This window comes from Zonotrichia albicollis, chromosome 10 (genome assembly GCF_047830755.1).
Source record: "Zonotrichia albicollis isolate bZonAlb1 chromosome 10, bZonAlb1.hap1, whole genome shotgun sequence".
Lineage (NCBI taxonomy): Eukaryota > Metazoa > Chordata > Aves > Passeriformes > Passerellidae > Zonotrichia > Zonotrichia albicollis.
The window spans coordinates 25771349-25793256 of NC_133828.1; the positions used below are offsets into that span (position 1 = coordinate 25771349).

Genomic DNA, 21908 nt, shown 5'->3' on the forward strand with positions numbered 1-21908 from the left:
CAGGAAATGTTGCAAACCCTCTTTATCAAGTTTAGCATTGCAGATAAGATGCAAGTTATATATTACCTTGTGTTTTTAGTATTTCAGATTCTGTTCTGGAAAGATAATTTGAGATTTCTTGTAATTGCAAGCCTGTACTGTGATGTGAGGTCCTAAGAACTGTGACATCTCTTAATTTGTAGAGAAGTAAACATGTGAAAAATAGTGTGTGAAAAATAATAAGCTGTTAACCTAATGAGGCAGCTAAAGCTAATGATATATTTTAAAATTATTGTTATTCATTTTTATTACTAGAAGCCCATAGGCAGCACTCTTCTAAAATTGGAATTTATTTGCAAAGGATAAATCTGGATTAATAGTATTGCTTCTTTTGCATTAAATTTGTTTTACACTATGAATGTGGGTCAGAATGTCCAGAGGGAAAGCTTTATGATGAGGCGTATTTTTGTAAGGTAAATTTACTGAGAGGCATATTGCTTTTCTTTTTAAAGCGATTTTATTCACTTAGCTACACTGCACTTCATTACAAATTTATATAGGGCATATGCATACCTAATGGCACTGATAAAACAATATTTGCTGATCTAAATCTTTACAAACTCTCATTTTTGTTACACATCAACTGGTTTTCTTTTAAATATGTTTACTCCTCCACGCTTCCTTTTTGCAACAAAATAGATCCTTAAAGGTGCAGCACTGAGATAATGGAAAATAAGGTTCTTTGTTAACATGTGATGGACTGAGTTTACAACTCCTTGTAAGTACTCTCCTTCCAAATACTGTCTTGTTCTTCTGGTAAACAATGACTGCTCTGAAACATAGCTTTCTTTTCCCTCACCAGTCAAATTCTATAATCCATTTTTATAGCATTTTTGTAAGGCAGTGCAAGGACTTTTGACAGCTTTGTAGGGCTGTTGTTTTATCATAGCAAAATTTTAACTTTTAGAATATTTGAAATCTTCTTGGATAATGCATTTCTTGTAGCTGAAAACTTCTTACTGAGTTTTTTCCCTTGGTATTTATAGATCTTAAGTTATTGCTTTAAATGCTTTTGAAGAGAAGTTGCTGTATTGAAACAATTTTGTACTCTTTGTTGTGGGTTTCAGGAGGGCTGTAGTTTTGCATTCTGTGCTGAACTGAACTGCTCATTCTCTTCGTTATTTTGCAAAGACCAACCTTACGGGTTGCGAAGAATGTGGAACAGGGAGCTGAGCTATCACTGCGCAGGAGTCAGAATGGGCTCAGCAGAATTTAGTGGCTTGGACTTTGTTGTTTTAGCATTAGGAGTTCAGAGTGTTTCAGTAGGAGTACAGTCCTGGTAGCTGCTAAGTAGTGCTGTTCCAGACCCAATAAAAACTTCAGAGCTCAAGTGGGTTTTTTATATTACTGCACCTTTGACATAATCAATCTGTGACTCAGATAAATAGTCCATGAATAATTAAGATGTTTCCTATGTATCTGGTCATTCAAGGCTAGGTAGAACTGCCCTGTGTGTTTCTGCTAATGGCTGCTAGTTGCTATTCATGATCTCTGCAGATATATTGTCTTAAAAACATAGTTACTGCTAGCAGTTGTGTTTTGTTATGGTGACCCTGAGAGATTGCAGATATGACTGGGAGCTTTAAACTGAGTATTCCTAAAGAGAAGACCAGGATGACTGGCCTTCAGAAAAAAAGGGGCAAAATGCAGCACAGAGATAGGGTGTTTCTGGAGGCAGTATGAATGCACAGTTCTACCTGGGCATATTTCTGCTTTCCAAATGGCGTCTGCTTAGGAAACTATGATTTTGTACAGTGTAGATTCCATCAGATTGCAAATATATGAATTTCAGTCTACTTTTGAGTAGGAAAATCTGGATGTATGGTACACAGAGATGTTAGAAGTTATCCACTGGTGTTTGTGGCCAAACCTTCCTGCATGCTGTATGCTTCATGCAGGCAGTGCTGCAGCAGAGGACACACCAGGGAGGGGAGTTCTGTGGAGAATCCCCCTTGCTCCTGTTTGCTTCTCTTTTTGTGACTTTAACTCACAAAGGGAGGTTTTCAGTCATTAGAACAGAAAGTAACATAAAATCGAATAAGACTGAGCTCAGGGTGACAAGAGCACTTGTCTCTGAAGCAAGCATATGCATTCTTTTGGTGTTTAGGCTTTTGACCAGGCTATGTTCCCAATTTGCCCCTTCTTCCTGTTAACACACTTGTGGTTTGTAAAAATCTGAACAAAGAGTTTTTCCTAGGCAATTTTAAACAATTTATGTGATGTGCTAGCCATCTCAAAATGTTTTACATCAAGTGCTGCCCTTCCCAAGGTGTCTTCTGATAGTGAATCTGTTTGAATTACTCAGGTAACACGTTGCAGGAAAGGAAATTAAGGAATATATCCCAATTGTGTCCCAACTATTTGGTGGGAAGTGCAGTGTTAGTATTTACAATATATAATCAAGGGCAGTCAGAGAAAGCCCTTGGCAAACAGGGACAAAGGGCTCAAAGATTTTTTACTTCAGCTGTCAAATAATATCCTTTACTCAGTATGACCAACTTGATAGCAAATCAAAGCAGGTAAAAGGTTTTGCCTGTGGAGGGATGACTACAGCCCAGTGGTGGCAGGATGAGAGCAGTGGCAAGTAAACACATTTTACATCTGAAATAAATCACTAATATCTGCCAGGCACACTCAAGAGTAGGAGCTCTGGAGCAGGATTTTATAGAGAAGCTCATTGGAGCGACTGTCTTGGTAACAACTTTTCTCTGATAAAACTGCCTCCATCAGGAACTGGATTGTGGTTTCTTCTGCCAACTCTCATGTCCTGAAGTGAATTGCTTTCCCTCAGTGTTTCCCGGGGAGATTTTAATTTTTATCTCTGACCTTGTGCAGTACTTGATTTACGAGTACTTTTATGCAAATGTAAATTCTTTGTATACTTAAGAAGTTGATACTACAGTCATTTAGAGTCCTGTATTGCTTCTCCATGCTCTCATTGTGTGTCTGCTGGTGCAGAAATAGACGTGCCCTTTTTTGTCAAATGCTCCCAATAGATTTGGTTGAAAGGGCTGCCATTCAGCTGCTGGTTCAGACTTTTGGGGAGCGGTTTGCTCGCTCCTGACTGCTGTGGTATTAGGGCTCAGCAGGGTAAATGGAGCTGCTTGTCTTTTATATAGGTAAGTAATGAATTAAGTCCTAATACTACACCAGTCAAGAAAGCCCAAAGCAGCTGCTTTTACCATCCTGTGTCTGTACAGCCATATGGTACACATAAACTGCAGTGTTGTGTTCGAAGTCATTAATGCTGCGCCTAATATTCTGAACTGGTTTTTGTTGCTAAAAATCAGCTAAACTTGAGAATAAAAACAAGTGTTTTAAATGGAAATTAAACCCTTTTCTTGTATTTTTACGATGCAGGTAAGACAAAATAATTATTGCCAGAGTGACTGCTTGCATCTGAAATAAATTTATACACATTATTTTAAAAAAATCTAGTTAACTTTAAAATATGTAAGTTTTCTTGTCATTTAGGGTTCTGTGAAGCTGATCATCAAGAGGGTTGCAAATCATTGGCGGTTTCTATTTTCAGAGTTCCACATCCCAGAGTAATTTGCTTTAATTTCACCCAATTTAACCTATACTTCACACCATCACCATTCAGCTTTAATAGCTATGTTCTATGCATAAGAAAAGCAGATAAATGTCCACAATTAGACTGCAAGTGATTACAACTAGTTAGGGCTTTATGAAGACAAAACTTAAGGGGCTGTAGCACAAAACAAAGCCACAAAAGATGTCTAAAAAATTCTTTCTTCAGAAGTCAAGGTTTACTACAACGTTTTATTTAATGTTTTTTGTACTTGATTTTGCTTATGTTGAAGATGTAGGCAGGTGCATCTTCTTCAACTGAAAATTACTCTGCTTAAAGAATATTAGGTTTGTGTTACAGGTGATTAATTTCACTTGAAATTAGCTTGTAAGGGAAAACATGCTAAACCTACTTTATTTTTGGTTCTTTGTTAACATGTGCTTTGTTTAAGAAGCTGTAAAAATGTTGATTCTGATGGTATTATTTTCTCCTAATAATAAATATGCATAGTAAAATGTACTATCATCAAAGTTGAGTACATTCTGTATTGTTAAATATACCTACACCTCAGTCAGAAATAGCAGTATCTTTTACAGTTTAAGTCTTTGGAATACTGATGATAGCGTGTCAAGCCAGTCTAAGTATAGATATTAATTATAATATTTTTTTTTATACTTCTAGTCTTGTTTTTTTGTAGCTCAAAGAAATACCCTCCTTCTAGCTTCCCACTCAAGTTACTGTATTTTATTTGTTTGTTGTGTCCCCCATTCCCACAGTAAGTGGCCAGATAACATTATTGCTCGTTTGTGCAGGGCTTGTACCGGGGCTGTGTGTGTGTGCCGTGATGTGCCGGCCCGGCTGTGCCGAGCAGCTCCCTTTGATAGCACTCACTGAATGTATGTGCAGGGGAAATGCAAGCACCAATTACTCTCTAGCTCTGCTTGGTGGTGCTGTTATTAAACATTCCCTTATAGTTTATTGACAAAAATGCTGGTCATTACCCTAAATACCAATGGGAGTTTCAGCTTGTGATGCAGTTCGGATTCTGATCAAATTGTAAATATCCCCCTTAATTGCAGCATAACATGTACCAATACGCTGCTTACCTTTAGTAAATGAATGCAAGATGCCAGAATGCCATTATGGGAAGCTTTAGTGTTAGTCAAATGTTTGGTTACATTTTACTTTAAGGGTAAGGATAATTAGAGAAATGAAGCGACTGGTATATAAAAGAGAAATTAATCTTGAAGATAATAATTAATTTCCATAATTGCAATTAGGAGCAGAATAAGATAAGTTTAGAAGTAGTATTTTGATTTAGATTTTAGCATCTCAGTGGCAGCTTGGAGCAGCTAGAAACAATAAGGTTTAGGCTATAGGCAGCTTCTTCGTTTTTATGTCGAACTAGTTTTATATGCTATATCATAAAACTTTCAGTCCAATCAGCAACTGCATTTAAATACTGCAAATTGTGGCAGCAAAACAATAATTCTGCTGATTAGCCCCTTTCCATTTCTTGTAAGTGAACTGTTTATGCTGTTGAGTACCTTTTGAAAAAAGAAAAAGCCAAAACAGCCTTGATTAGTCAAGGAGTAATTGGATGACTTGATTTTAGCAAGAGAATGAATTGGTTGATGATAGCCTGTAACTAAGTGTAGTGGTTCTGTTCAGATGAATACATAACATACAGTCATCAGATCTTGACAGGTATAACATAAGCAATGCAAAAATTTCTGGAGGCTGAGAGGTAAATTTTGTCAAAGGAATTTTGAAGCTGATTTTTGAAAGAAATGGGAAGAAATGTGCATGCCATTAGATGATACCATTTAAAAGTGACATTCGTTATGGCTGTCCTGTATACATATTTATGTGTTCTTAGTTTTGCTTGTCAAGAACAAATCTAGACTGGGTGTCCTGGCTGCCATCAAGACCTTACAAATTGACAGTTCCTGCACTTCCACAGGAAAAAAACAGAGTCAAGTTGCACATCTTCTCCATTCATTTTGTTTTCTGCATTTTAAGCCAATAATTTGAAAGAAATGTGCAGAACCAGCTATTGCTGCATTCTATCTTTCACGCCACTTAAAAACATATTTTTGGCCCCCCACACTTGGACCCAGACAGCCCAGATAAAGTGCTCAGCTAAAGATAAACCCTTCCCCAAAACTGAGGAATATTTCAAGTTTGAGCCTAAGGGCAGTGGTAGAGGGAGCTGGGTGTGGCAGTGATAATTTCCAAGCTCCTTGCTTCTAGTAATTTCAGCTTATATCATTATTTTGAGGCTATTAGCTGACAAAAATGAATCCTGCTCCAGTATTATGCGTTACCATTTTCCTGTCTAAATACTTGTCTTGTTTTAATAGCAGTATCTGGATACTGCTAAAACATGAAGGGAATTTACCACAGCACATGTGTACTTGCAGTGAGCCTGATGTTTTTAACTCTGTAATCTTTGCTCTTGTACACTAAAGGAAGTGACAGAGATTTTTAAAGGTAGAGTGCAAATCCATCAGGATGTTATGGGAGATTATTTGAGAAAAAGCTTATATATATATAAAAAAAATACTTAAAATAAGAAACATGGTTTCTGTTCAACTTCCTTTAACAAACTTCTGGTAAAATTATAGTTTACCTCTGCTAGGATATGTGAGAGAGATGCCTGAGAACTAGTAATGATTTTTTAAAGTAATTAAATTACCAATCAGAGTTTCCCAGTTGACCTTCCTGTTACTGCTGTGTGATTAGCTTGGCTGTTGACAAACACATGGTTCCTTGGGGAGATTCTTGAGCAAGTCTATTTTATGTATGCATTTCTTTGCCAGAAAGATTGATTCCTTTTTCCTCTTACAGTAGTGTGCCATAGTTTCCTGCAGTAGAAAGAGGGCAGTTTTGGAACACAGGCAGTATAACTCAAGGAAGAAGTCAAAAGGAAGGTGGTGTGGTTTGGGGTAATGTTGGAGAAATGCTGAGGCCCTTTATGTTTTAAAAGCAAATGCATTGGTGAAGATGTGGGAAGTACAATGGGTTTTCATTTTATTCATTGGAGAAGGTCATTATGTCCATAGGTCATACTGTCTTGAGAACACAGTGGTGTGACTAGTTTTGGAGATGTTAATTGTAAATATGCTTTTTAATTAGTATTATTTTAAAATAAATAAAGTCGTTAGATCAATTTTTTGTTTGTTGAACTTCCAAAATATCATAGCAGCTTTTAAAAGATGAATTTTTAGCACAACTTTGAAAAAATTAATTTCTTAATGAAAACTTGAGATGCTAGACTACAGAGCTCAGCAGCCTGTATCCTGCAGGTGTGCCTGTACTACAGAGGATATTGTGTGAACAAGCTGCTAACCTTGTAAGCCTCCCTCCTACTTACAGAAATTGAGGCCTCATTATGTCAGTAAGAAGACAGACATGGTTTGTTTGAGGTTCACAAAATTTAAACACACCTCATCGTCAGTGTGGGCTTTACTTCTGACACGTGGCCATGTTTGCAGTCTGTGCTGTTTTACAGCCATCCCATTCTAGTCCTTTGCTTCCTCATCTGGATGCCCTGTTAGTATAATTTTGGGGAACCTTTGCTCCCTCATTTTTCTCCCAAGCTGTATTCGGCTTGAGATCAAAATAAGATTACCAAATGTCTGTTTTGCCTTGTCCCTATTATTTTTCTCATAGATTTTGTTGTAATGAGAGAGCAGTATCAGATAAGCTAATCTGAGGATTTCTTTGTTGATGTTTGTTTTTCATTTTTCTTCTTCAGTGTCCATAAACGAACTGATTTTGAGTTTTTTTGCCTGATACTGAAGACAGTCTTACCTGTTCCTTCAGAAAAACAAAATTCTCATTTGTTTGCTGTCATCGTGTATCTCTAGACCCACCTTCCATTTTCCCTACTTCTTCCAATTCAGCAGTTTTTAGTTTCATCGGGCTGTTTTTCTACACAGTGCACCATACCAGCTACTAGTCTGGTGCTACTCAGCGTTCCTAGCCTGTGTCCACCTTGTGCATCATGTTCATGGTACAGCTATTGCATTATCTTTAACTGGACAGTGATGGGGTTCTTAGTACTCCGTTTGTTGTACTTTAAAATAAAGCCTTTGGGTTTTCTGTTTTGCTGCTGTGTGTGCTGCAGGGAAGGTGGGGCTATCATAACATCTTCCCCAACAAAAGAGAGGTAAAGGCCTTGCTTGACAGAGGTATTTCACGCAAAGGCAGAACGACAAAGTAAAAAATAACAATATGCTGTTAACAGTCTATTACCGGTAAGGTTTGTAGTTTGAGATTATGTTTCTTATTTTCATCATTGAAACTTGTAAATAATATGCACATTTTCTTGTTTATCTTATTTATAAACTCAGCTTTGCAACTCCATTTTTTCCTACTACTTTGCGCTTTAATATAGGCAGTTTTTAAAATCAGGTACTGAGTAAAACATTTTTCTGGTAGTTTAACTGCTAGTTTCTCACATCTGTACTTTTTCCAAGAGATCTTCTCTCTTGCTCAAAGCCTAATTCCTAAGGTTACCACCAGTTCTGGCTTGCTATGTCTGCATGCAGCTCTGCAGACTGGAATTGAATTCCCTACAGTGCTCAGTGTGATTTGTAGCAGACCATCACTGCAGAGCGGGCTGGAGGCTGGCATAATAGATCGTTCCGGATACATCCCACATGGATATTGAGACAAAGTTAAAAACTAAGGCTCTTCCATCCTAGTGGTGTCACTCTGCCTTTTCCTTCCCTTCTTCTTGAGTCTCCCTCATCCCTTAAGACCAAAACAAACAGTTTATTTTAGTTTTTATTTTTATGTTCTAAATGGAAGATCTTCATGGTCATCCAGCTTTTCCCTGACTTTAACAGTGTGGGGAGTTTTGTTGCTTTTTAAACCCATGGACACTAGATGCAGAGGGATGTCAGAAGATATTATTTACATGGTCATGGAGGCTTTTTTTCTTGATATAAGGAAGAAAGTCTTTTAGTGAATGAATGCAACGTATCAGTTGAGAAGGCTGAGGCAAGTAGATGTTTTGTTGGTCTGTGTGGTGACATCTTCCTACTTCTACCCGTTTTATTCAATATTTTCCTTGTAAAATAGAACAGAGCAGGTAAGCTGTTCTCTAATATTTGCTCATCTGAACAGCCTACATCTCATTCTGTCAGGTGTGCAAGTAAGGATTTATGGAAGACAAGGGCTGTGGTATCTCTTCCTTGATTGCCTGGCACTGGTATAGATTAGTGTGGAGTGTTTCCATTTAACAGAGCAGCCTGTTCTCCCATCATGGCCAGCATCAGGATCTGTTGCTGAGGTAATTCTGCTTGTACCCAGGTAGTTCACTGATCAGCTTTGGAGAGTAACAGTTCATGAGAGAGGAGGGAACTTCTGGTAGCCACTATTTGAAAGGCTGTTCGTAAGTTTATGTAAAAATGGTTTTGATATTTGACTGTGAACAACCTTTTAAACCTGTCTTCCATGTGCATTGGTGTAAGGCTTTGTTGCTATAATCTTGGTATTCAGTAAGTTAAAACAAAAGATGAAGTTTAAGGTGTTAATGATGACAAAGAACCCCCACAACTTTCTATATATCAGTTAAGGAATTGTTTGTTGTTTACCCTTTTTGTTATGTTTTTCAGTACAAGAAATGACTTGAATTTTTTTCCTGTGTAAGAAATAAGTTTTAACTTTGGTAATGTTCAAGTAGCATTCTTTTCATGGTTGATTTCTCATGCATATCTTTAATGTTACAGGTTAGGCATGCAAGTACTCTGAAAATTGATCCAGGAAGAATTAATACACTTTTTATCTGTTAATATTTTTATTTTTAAAGTATGTATTGCTTTTTTTGGGGGGAGTAGGATTTTTTTTAAGTGATGCTGCTTATCTGATAATTTCAATCCTAGTTGAATTATGTTGCCAGATTGTCATCAGAAGGGCATGAAGTCAGCACACATGCGTCAGTAATATCTGGTTGTTTTAACCTTATGTTTCCAGTTGGCAATTTGAAATTATGGCTTCAACTGCACTTTAAATATGTGATAATAGCATGTGTTTCTAATAAGGGCCAGCACCATTTTGTTCAGATACTGTGAATGGTTGTCACTCATATATGACAAATGCACCTTCATCTGCTTCTTTGATGGCCCCCTAAAAACCATACCCTCAAATCAGGCCGATGAAATTAGCTGCTGTGTAAATTGTGTGTCTGAGTGGTTCATTATCTAATCACCGTCAGAACCACAGTGATAAAGTAGATTGAAACAGGGACGAGGTCTGCCAGATGATTTCAGGCCTTTTTTTCTAAGCCCTGTTTCCCTTGGAAACACTAAGAGTCTTTCAGAACTTCACAATTCTTTGTCTAGAACTTCTTCATTTCCTAATGCATTTCTTGGGCAGCCAGTGAGGTCTGCCGAGGTGATTTGAAAGGTTTTCTCTCCATCATTCTTGTAATCATTACTGTGTGTATTAAAATGTTCCATAATGTTCAGTTTAGCTATTGTGTTTGCTACTTCTGGGTTAGATACTGTAAAACACACCAGCTATTTTCAGGAAACTGCTCCAGCCCGTTCCTTTCTAAGAGAATCTCTTAAATGCTCTAAGTCCTGTCCTGAAATGGCAAAGTGCCATGCTTTGGATATACAGAGAGGGAGCTTTGGATCCTGGAGTGGATGTGTAAATTAACATACTAAACCAGTATGATATAAAACATTGCACAGGACACTTGTACATGGGTGGGACAACCATGTGTCTTTTCAATTTCAAACTTTCTTGACTCAGTATGTTCTAAATATATATTTCTTGTCTTTTTAGCTTAATAGGTAATTTAAATGTTATTTTGTTTTAGGAGCATTTGAAGATGATGATATTACTCATGTTGAAGGTAGTGTAGATCCTGTTCGTGACATCGAAATTATACATGAAGAACTTAGACTGAAGGATGAGGAGCTGATCCTGCAGAGCATAGATAAGCTTGAAAAAGTAGCTGTAAGAGGAGGAGACAAGAAATTAAAACCTGAATATGTAAGTACATGACCTATGAAAGTAAATCATTAAGTCTTGTCAGCATTGAATTGAAATATTTGTATTGTTGGGTTTTCTTATTGATCCCACGTGTGTAATACAAAACTCTACTACTATTTTTATATGTATTTTAAAGTAATTATTATGAGTTGAAAAAATACTAGAATGACTGGCTGTGCTGTCAGTGTAAGATTTCATAGATGTAGCTAATTGTAACTTTTGAAATTCAGCTGTTATTTTCTTGCTGATACACCTTTGTATGCGAATTGCCAATCCTTTGTCAAATTTACATCAGTGTCTAAGTTGTAATTCAGAGTTACTTCTGACTTATTCCTGCTGTTAAGTTCTAGCATTATGTTGATATTAGTATTCCTGTAGCCAGCAAGTGAATGTATTTTTGTTTTGTGATTGCACTTTGTGTCTTTTAGTGCATGTTAAATAGAGATTGCTAGTTGAAATTAATTTTAGAATGTTGTTGTAGAAATCTGCTTAAATGAGCTCAGTTATCACAGGGTAGTAGTGATGTTTCTTTGTAAATTAGTAATGTATAATAACTATCAACTTCCAAGTATATTTTTTGCAAATTGTTTTACTCCTACTTGTCTTTTGACTCCCCTGTGCTTTGCCAATAGTCATTCATTTTTCTTTGTCATTAATATTCTATAAATATTTCAGGTGATATATAAAATGCATTTTCTAATTATTACAACAGTTTATCAGTGCGGAAATAAATTATTTATGTCTAGCAAGTAATATTAAGAAGATACTGTTTTCTCAGATGGATTTTTTGATACCAAGTGTTACAGAGCTTGCAAGGGTTGCAGGGTGAAGAGAGAGGTGAGGATGTTGACCTCGTGTTCAGAAGGCTTGATTTATTATTTTATGATATATATTACATTATGACTATACCAAAAGGAATAGAGAGAAAAGTTCTCAGAAGGCTAGCTAAGCTAAGAATCGAAAAGGAATGAATACAAGGGTCTGTGTCTCAGCAGAGAGCAAGAACAGCTCTGCTGTGAGTGGTCAGTAAATCCAAACATCCACCCGAGACCAGTCACGGATCCACCTGTGGAATTCCACAGCAGCAGATAACCATTGTTTACATTTTGTTGCTGAGGCCACAGCTTCTCAGAAGGGGGAAAAATCCTAAAGAAAGGATTTTTATGAAAAGATGTCGGTGACAACCAAGTAAGAAGAAAAACATTGTTATATTGGTGCTGCTGGGTTAATTTATCAATATTGAAGTGCAGTGAAATTTGTTGACCCTGCCTAGTGTCTGGAAACAGACAGGAGCTGAAAATGAACACCTCCCTCCAAAATATTCTGCTCCATGATGCAGTGTTATAAGCACTTCCGTGGTAGCTTCTGTTGGTGAAGAACTAGTCTTCATCTGGCATGAAAACTGTTTTATTTCTTGATTTGTCTAGGCCAGAAAAAATAGCTATTGTTGGAAGATTTAAAGGCTTTATGTAAGCCCAGAGAGAGAGAACCTTCATTTAAGAACCTTCATTTCAGGTCTTATCTGTCATGTCAACCCAGCCCTGAGTACATGTGGGCAGCGATTTTTATCTTTCACAAAAGGTTTTGCATGCTTAGACGAACAGTGCAGTTTATGCCTGCAGTTTCAAATAGCGTCCACACAGTATTTCACCTTTTAATTCATGTTAAAGAAAGGGGCAAGCAAAAATCCTGTCCGTAGCGAATTCAAAGTTCATCCTAAAGCTACATTTCACATTGGTATGACAGGATGAAAATGAGGAGTGCTGTGATGCTGTTCTGCCCAGCCTCGAGCTCTTCTCACTCACTTTGTTGTGTGGCTGTCTTTGGAAACAGCTTTGCTCAGCTCCTTGTGATGGAACATTCCTATCTAGTTTTTGAGTGTACCTCTGTGGGTGCTTTGAGGATTTTATATCACAATGTATGTTCTTCATGTGTGAAGGAAGAAGATGACACTTTTGTGATTACAAAGAATCATAACTGAAGTGTGTTTTAAATAGAATTTGTAATAGTGATCAGGTAACTTGATGGGTGGTAGGTACCGTTATGATTGTGTGATAGGAGTTGTTCTTAGCCATTTTTTAACTACAGGAAGTTGGTATGTCTTTGAAAACAGAAAATATCAGATTATCCTCAATTTAAGGGAGACAGTAAATAAAAAACTTCAAATCTAGAAATGCAATTTAGATTAATTAAAGAAAAATTTCAAATCTTTATTATTCATCTTTTTTTACCCAGCTTCAGTTTCTCCTCCATTTCATTGTCTCTTCCTTCAGTCTCCTTACTATTACTTCATCTGTTGTTCACCTGTCAAAATGACTTTGTCACCTTGTATTTGTGACACACTTCCTGTCATTTGTTATGTTTCCTTAATCCTGTTTTTATGAGCACATGCACAGAAAAGATCAGGTTCTTGACGTCATGTTGCTCTGCCTGTTCTGTTCCCAATAATAGCTGTTACACATGACCAGTCTCAGCTGAGTTTGTCAACAACAATAGAGGTTTCAAAGGCGTGAAATTCCTTTGTTTCATGGGAGGGGGTGGTTAAACAGTGGGGAAGCACAAATTAATGCTTCCCTTGAGACAAAGACTGCACGGAGGAACTATAGTCACTAGGGAATCTCTTCAAGGAAATGGGGGGCATAATGCCTCTGAATCTTGCTGATCTTGGACCTTCTTGCCTCTCTTCCCTGTGACTTGCATACTTGAATTGTAATGTATATACACTAGACTTCATAAAGTGGACATTTTTGGTGAAGGCCTGTGAAACCTCCTTTCTTCTCCTGGTAAATCAATCCTTTGGTCCAGTCATGCAGCTTCTAGAAGCGGGTTTGTGTAGCTGTAAGACTGTAACAGTTGCTCTTGGGCATTTCTGGCCACTACAGGGCTTCAGGTGTTCATCCACTGGGTTGGGAGGCACTTCTGTGCAGTTTGCTTTGCCTCTTTTCCTTTCATGTTTTGGCTTGCACACAAGGCCTGTGCTTGCATTATATATAATATATTATAGTACACTATAGCAGGATTGACTATGCAGTAAATGATTTACAGGTCTAGGAGGGAAACCGTGTGGGATTCGTGAAAAAAGCAGTTAAAGATTATTCCACCTTCCTAAAAGGGGTAGCCAGACGTTAGGAGTGTATTTTGGCAGTTTGGTCAGTCTGCACTTCCCCAGTCCATTGCACTCTGCATTTAGCTTGTTTGTCACAGAGAGAGTTCCCTGTCCAGCACAGTTTGTGATATTTCCATGCACTTGCAGCTACTGTTCAAGGCTTGCTTTTTCTAGTTTAAAAAAAAAATTATGAAGAGACAGTATGGCCTGAAATGAATCCTTTTTTCCAAACAGATTGTCTTCAAAAAAATAGAGGATGGGACAGGACTGGGAGACAACTTCTCAAGATTTGCCTTTTAAAATTATTTGCCAATATAATGCACAGCCATTGCTAATATTCTGTTCTTAGGAATATTTTTCTTCTGCAGCAGAGATGAGGAACAAACAGCTCTTGTCTGTGCACCAAGTGTTCCCAGTCATTTTTCCTTTCAGGAAAACCAGGAGGTTATGAAAGAAGACTTGATCTTCATGGATTGTTTTGGTTTTGTTTTTAAGCACTATGTTAAAATTTTAGTATCTCTCTTTTTTATTGTTTTCTTTCCTCTATTCCTTTTGGAACAATTCAAGGTGAAGATGCTTGAGAGTGTCTCAAGAATTTCAACTGGTTGAGAGTTATAGAAGTCATTTGTCTCATTTTATAAATATGAATTGTCTGCTTTAGGATATTCGCTTTATCAATAAGCCACCACCATTGTAACTTGGTAGTCTAAAATCTCCAAAAGGTTTAGGAGGTGAAAAATAAAAAATTGACTCTATGTATCAGTCAGCAAGACTCAAATCTGAGATTTGTACTTGATTGCCTGCCTTTTGCATGGTGTCATAACTTGTTAATTATCATTTTTCCTCTGTGAAAGCCTACATTGCCTACAGGTGGTAAATTTACCTTTGTGCAGTGACCTGGCTTGGCAGTTGAATTAACTGTCCTGTCTCTCAGAGAATTTATCCCCTGTCAGCAGAAATAAAGTAGCTGACTGTTGTTACGGAGCTATCAATGAAATAATTTTCAAGTTCTACTTAAAAATCAGTGGCACAATATGGTCCAAGATCACCAACATGTAATGTTGACATAAGCTTGGAATAGCTTCCTTTACACATTTATTGTCTGTTTTGCAAGTATTCCCACTGCCTTCTCAGAAATGGCTGTTTACTGTTACTAAGGGTACTAGTCTTTCAGACTTTATATACCTTTAAATATTATTTTGGCTATAACCTTCTAAAGAGATATTATAGAATAAAAATACTCCTGTTATTTGCATGTATTAAAACATTGCAGATATAATTTCAGAAAGCAGTAAGAGTACTTTTGATTTATATTTTAAATCTGTCTGATGATGGTATATGCAGAGACATTAGATAGATATTGAGTTAAACTTTATTATTAGCTTATTATTGATCTGTCATTTTGGATAGCAGGGAATTTCAAAGTAAAATTCAAATATGAATGACTTTATAAATCAGAAGTACAAATGATAAATTCAATCTTAAAATTATTTTTTAATTGGTGGGATTTTTCAGTCCTGGAGACAAGTCTCTAAGTTAATACTATCTAATACAGTGAAGTGAACATTATTTCAGGATTCTCTTGCAATGTCCTTCCTGCCTGGTTCAGTTCTAGTCCTTAGAATTGACAGCTCTGCAACAGATAGCTATTCCTTGAGCCCTTTGTCAGTGCCCAAAATCTTGAATTCCAGCACAGAACAATTCTTATGTTAACAGAATTGAGATCTACATATCTGACTATAAGACTATTGTTTATAGTTGAGCTGATGCAGATTTTTGATGTTAGTGATATGAAGACACAATCTTTAGGTCAGAATCAGTGTGCAACAGTGTTTGACCTTCCAATTCTCTGTTGAAAGGCAGCTTCTACAGTAGATCAGGATCAGCATTCACTGGATTTGATCTTCCAGTGTTGGGTTGAATGGGATGCTTTCACCAGTCTCCATTGTAAAGTCTGTAATTTTAAAAATAAGATTAGTTTATCAAATCAAGCACATTTTTTAAGAGGAAAAGCAATTGCAGTTATGGAAAGAGCAGTTAGAGACTCCTTTTTTGTGTAATGGTATGAGAACCACCGTAGTGCCTATTCAGCTTAGAAGAAAGGCATCAAGCTTTGTTTTGTTACTGTGATGGACAATGATCTAATAATGAACACTTACACTCAGCCTATGGCCATTGTATTTGTCAGCACATATGTACTATGAAGAGTAAAGCAAAATATTCCTAATGGTGGTTTAAGTAGCTTTAATCCCTTCCATTCTCCTCCCTTACATTTAATGTCTTGGTCCTGTCCTGAGAATATAGTAACTGTTTGAAAGATGTTCTTTTGTTCATCATTTGTTGTTAAAATCGCCAGTATGGTATGGGGGATACTTGACATACAGCAAAGAGCTGGTAGATTCAGTTTGTTCTTATTACCAATATATACTGGCTGAAAACCTTTCCTTCCTGCAATATTCTGATGAATGAGATGTGCCAGGCAGAATTTGCTGACCTCTTGCTGCAAGCACTTGCCAGAGTTCTCACGGATGGATGAACTCTTATTTCCTCCAACTGATGATGTCAGTTGGGAATGTTCACCTTTCTTTCATTCCAAGTTGAAGATAAATACAGTCATGAATTGTATAAAATTTTTTTTCCAGTTTCTTTGGTCTCCTTGTGTGAGGAGAGTTTGAGAGGCCAGTTTGTGCCACAGGAGAGGGAAAGAAAGGAGCAGTGTACACATACACTGTTGACATACTCTCTGCTGATGGCTTTTACAATTGCTAACTTAAATCATAGGGAATCGAGAAAATATTTATATTCTTAATGCACATAATTATGCCTAAAATCTTGAGTGGACCATTTACTGTGCTTAATGTGGTATTTAGAGGAAATTAAAGTTCATTCTGGAGAACATTTTGAATGTAGCATGGCAGATGTTTGTGAATTGATTGGTAGCAAAGCCTGACTTAAAAATACATAATGTGTAAACACACATTTGGATTTTTTTGGTATTATCAGTAGATAGAGAAAAGTCAGTGCTTAAATACTTTCTGTCAAGGCTGATCTTTCCTGTGTAGATTTGACAAGTAGCTTAAAGTAATTAATTTTGTAAATCATGCCTCCCTTGGTATGTCTAGATCTAAGTAATTTTAAACTCTGTGTGCATATGCCAAAATAATACTGTATAAAAATAACTGTATGCTGAAAAAGACACCTATTTCATTCGGTTTAATTCACACAAATGCACAACAAATGCATTCACACATGGATTTAGTTGAAAATTTTAGTTGAAAAAATTCCTAATGGAATAAGGATAGTTTAATGAAACTCTGCGAAAGATATTTCATTTTACTTTTCAATGCAATTTCCCTGTTCTGAATTTCTGAACTGCTGGAAATAATCACTTGTAGATGGACTGCTTTCTTTATTCTTGCTTGCTTTTTCAGAAACAACAGGTGACTGAGTTGTTTCATGCATAATGCTGTAGAGGCTGCAAGGATGACCCACACAGGAGAATTTGGGGATTATTAACAGGAATTACATTGCTTGGAATGCCTGTAGAATGTTTTGGGTGAAAGTGCTTGTTGTGGTTCATAAACATTATTGACATCTAGTTCTAAGTAAATCTTTTATCGTGTACAGCTTGTACCGGCTCTGTGAGAAGGTATTAAATAGAAGGGCTTGTCCTAAATCCATTACTTGGCCCATTGTATTTTTATTAAAGTCAGTGAGCAAAGGAATTGTAAGAGATTAGACATTGTTTTGTACCACAGAGGAGCTCATTGTCACTCCAATTGGTGCAGTACCTGGCTTGTTCTCTTTCCTGCACCCAGCTGCTACAGCTTATTTAAACACTTAGCACAATGTAAAAACATGATCTAGCCTTTTCTTTAAACTGCCAAATGTGTCTTAGTTGTCCTTTAAAATACCATTGTTTTTAAACAGTGTTTTTAGAATAAATTCTTGCCGTGTCGCTTCATCCTCAATCTTCTAAATTGCCACAAAACCTCCAGGAAGAGCAGACAGCTGAGGCTCTGCTCAAGAGAAGTGAAAAGATTTCCAAGGAAAGGCATGAATAGAAGGACTGTGGGCTCAGTGCACTCCATCCACCTCATGTGTACTCAGTAAACTGCTCTTGGTGCAGCACAGTTGAAGTAGCCATGAGAACCTCCAATAGCATTGTTCTCTATCTGTATCTGAAATACCATTTTGAACTTTTGAAGGTCAGATGGAATAATAATTATCTGGTTTGATCCCTTGCATATCCCAACTTAATTCTTACAACTGTGCTTAAAATGGAATTTATGTCTTACAGGAAAAATTAACCTTTATTAAAGTATTTTCAGGCTAGAGTTAAATTACTTTAACTTGTATTAGCTATGCCACTAATTAATTATCTTCACTGTATAGAAATGAGACAATTTTAGTCAATGTTTGTCAAGCTTTAGCAGTCATTTGATTTCTCTATGGTAGTGTGAAAAACCCTGCATATGTGATATTTTTGTTTTATATATATCTATATATCTATATATATCTACATAAATATATATGCAATAAGAATAAAAGCATAGAATTTAAGAACACCAAATCTTCATGTATAAGCACATTCTCAAAACCTCTGGTTTTTTCTCCAGTTTTTCATCATTTCAGCAGAGATAAGTATAAAATTATTCCTGTTGGACGCTAGGCTATTTATATACTCCAGGATTGCATTATTCTTCTAGTTACAGTACAGTTCATTTGCTTGTGACTCTCCAGGCTTCTCTGCCACTCTCGCAAGAGGGAAGTGCTGTGTTGGTAAATACTGTATCCACCCTCCCTTTGCCCCTGCCCAACAGTGCATGAACTTCAGGGTTTTGTATTCAAAAGTATGGTTGGCTTTTTTAGAGCTGTGGGGCAGTTCTGGTTCCTACATAGTTCCCAATGTTTGTAAGTTACTGTTCCCAGAATGTGTGTATCATTAACATGGCCTTTTTTGGCTGTTGAAAGGTGGTAACCAGGGAAAGGCAGAGAGTTTGTTTGGAGTGCCATCAGAAACACCACATTGGGGTTTTTATTTGCAGTTGTATTCTGAGACCTGCTGGGTAGGTGGTGTTGAATCCATTTAGTATATGCAGTGATTTATTAGAGAAACACCTCCTGCCACTGAGCCAGATTGTTTAGGGAAGTCAGAATGGGTTATTTATGCACTACCATCTTCATTACTGATATGCAAAGGTGTTGGACTTTGGAATGAAGTGAGAGGAGCTAACTAAGAGCTACGGATAATGTTTTAGGTACTCCTTGTAGCTTTTCCTAGCAGCAGAGAAGTGTAAATAATAGAATTTTAGACAAAGGAAACATTTTAATAAAAAGTGCTTTTGAAGCTTTTACAGGGAGATGGTAAGGTTTTACATCTTGGAAGTTTTGAAGGGAATAAGATACTGAAAAACACTGCATATGTCCCTTGGTGGGGGAAAAACCTTACTATACTCACAGTTACTCTGTACTAGTGGAGACTTTTGCACTGCCTGCAGGATCACAGGGAATTCACTTGCACTTTGAAGTGTGAAGTGATAATCCTCACAACTGCTTATTTCTTTATTAAATTTACGGAAGTTAATTACATGCCCTGGTAATTTACAACAAAAAAATCACAATTCTCTGATGCCAAGTAGGCAAGTGGGTTTCCAAGCTTCAGTTTAGTCCCTCATGCTGTAAGAAGAATTTGGCATTGGCACACATTATTACTATCATTCATCCAGAAAGTCTATTAATGTATGCACATTTTTCTGCACAGTAGTGTTTCATGAGTAGGTCTTGGTAAATCTGCTATATGCAATTTACATGTATTTCATTATTTTATACTGCTGGACTTACTGTTAATGACCTGCTTAGCATTTGTGGGTTGAGTACTTGTGGTCTTTGGAAAATGAGTGCAGGACATAATTAAAAATCATTGTATTTTGTATGACTAAATATACTGAGTATTTGTAAGTGCTAAATATATTGCCATGCATATAGTCAGAAATGAACTGATTTTACAAACATAGATATTTGATATTCATTAAGTTTGCTGCATTTCATATGCTTTGACAACTGTAGGGAAATTGGAATTTGGGCAGATTTTTGGTGGCTTTCTGAATGGCTCTTGTTATAATGTTGCTAGTTGGAAAACGAGTACCTCTCATCAAAGAAGGCGAAGTGGATCATTCTGCTTGTGACAGATTGACCTCTAAGTGTACAATTGGGGATGCCAGATCTAATAAAAGAAAGTGGATCATTGCTTTGTATTCTTTATTAAGCATCTCAAAGTTAACTTGAGTAGTGATGAAATGTGTTTAAATGACTAGTACAGTGATAGAGAAGATAAAAAGATCAGGTTGTACTCTTTTACCAGTCCTAAATAGAAGCAGATAATTAAAGAGGGTGCTACATGAGAAATAACCCCAAAATGTGCTATTTGTATGTTTGTTGAGAGTATTGGGGCAGCTGAGTTAAAAAGAAATATGTGGAAATATGTGCATTACTTCATGTTGTCATTTGTATTTAACAACTTCTTGTTAAAGAGTTAAGTCCCATTTCAGTGGAACACCACCACTGATGCAGGGGAATCTAAGTTCAGCTCACCCATTTTTGAGTTTCTGGACTGTCTACTTGGCTTCTGCATGCTGTGACTGCTGCTCGTATAGTCCATGAGAGAACTTCTTTGTATCTCACTGCTTCATCAGCTTCATACAAAAATGCTGCATTTGCTTACAAGTTTCTATCCTTTTACCTGCAGAAAGTTTTACAATATTTTGCCAGCCTCCTTATAAAACCAAAATAAAATTGCAAGTAGATGATTATTAGTTGTCCCTAGCATGCTCAGCTGTAGATCTGCCTTACCTGTGGAAATTGTCCATGTAATCACTCCTTTAGAACAGCAGTTGCAAACAGCTTTAAGTCAGGTGTATAAACAGGTAATTAATAAAATTAGGTCAGTGCCAAAATGGATTTAGATTGTGTGTCACTGTAAATAGCAAATGAGTGTGGAAGAGGTTTTGATTGGCAGCTCTGTGCTTAGACAGGCTTTAGAAAGGCCAAACTTTATTTGCTGTGTTGATGCTTGAAATTTTGTGGAGGTTCTGTGTTACCTAGCTCCCCTTACAGTGTGAGTACAAAACATGTCATTTCTTCTTAAGCAGAAACGTAAAAGTTTGGCTCCAGTGACTTCTGCTGTGGTGGGGTTTTTTTTCTGTCAGTTTTTTATTGACTCCGATTTATATGTAGCAATGCATTGCTATTGTGGGAGAAACTGTAATGCTGAAAGTCATGTGGTAGGTACCTATAGAACTAGTTCAAAACCCAAAATAGTATGTAACCAGAATTCCTTCACTGCTGAACAGGAATCTTGGTGGTTGTGTTGATTTTTATATATATCTATTTAAAGAGAAGCTGAAGATAAAGATCTTAAGTGAAAAGTACTTACTGGTAGAATTGCTTCCCTTATCTTGTTTATACAGAATAATTAAAAAAATAAAAAACACATAGGGTTAAAGATAAGATGGTGCCAGTGTTTTCTTCTTTATGTGTAATCTTGTTGCATGTCTCTACATAAGCTGTTCTGGCCACTCATCATAGTAACCAGCTGGGCCATTTCACCTGCTGGAGCCATTAAAGAGGACTCTCTCCCCCTAGATTAATCCCCTCCGACATTAGTTTTTTGCTCTGACAACTGGAGCAGGCATTCAGAATTTGCAGGTGGCCAGTGTGACGCACATAATTGCCTACAATTTTAGGCAATGAATAAAAATGGTCTACATTACTTGTCAAAGGTTGTATATGCAGTGCCAAGTGAGATCTATGGGAAGCCTTTTAGGGTTTAAAGAACAGTTAATAGCAAAGCTGCACAGTGCTTTTTTAATCATAATGCATTTGTAATATAGCACTTTGATCTTCTCCTTGTAGGAAATGGTGTTATATTAGCCACTTTTAAACATTTATGAGTGAAATTCAGTTATAGGAGAGTAAAAGTGATTATTCTTAGGCAGAACATGTTAGATTTCATTAAAAGTTTTAGCTTGCCCCTTCCTTGTTAAAATCTGTGGGGAGTCCTGTTCCTGGAGGGTTTCAAATCAGGATCTGAAGATTTAGAAGAGCTTTTTTTTTTCCCCTCCACTAAAGCTACTGCAAGACTAGAAAAGACGGTAGTAAATACTGATGTTATTTGTGGTTGTTTATAAATGTACTTCAACCGCATAGCATTAAGTGCAG

At 36.9% G+C, this 21908-nt stretch overlaps 1 protein-coding gene across 2 annotated transcripts in view; it reads left to right on the forward strand.

Moving 5' to 3' along the window:
* Positions 1 to 21908, forward strand: part of OLA1 (Obg like ATPase 1) — a 92473-nt gene that overhangs the window by 32871 nt on the left and 37694 nt on the right. For both annotated transcript variants that reach the window (XM_074548474.1, XM_074548475.1), the window contains exon 5: positions 10407 to 10582. In XM_074548474.1, coding sequence (XP_074404575.1) covers positions 10407 to 10582 — 176 coding nt within the window. The remainder of the gene's footprint in view (positions 1 to 10406; positions 10583 to 21908) is intronic.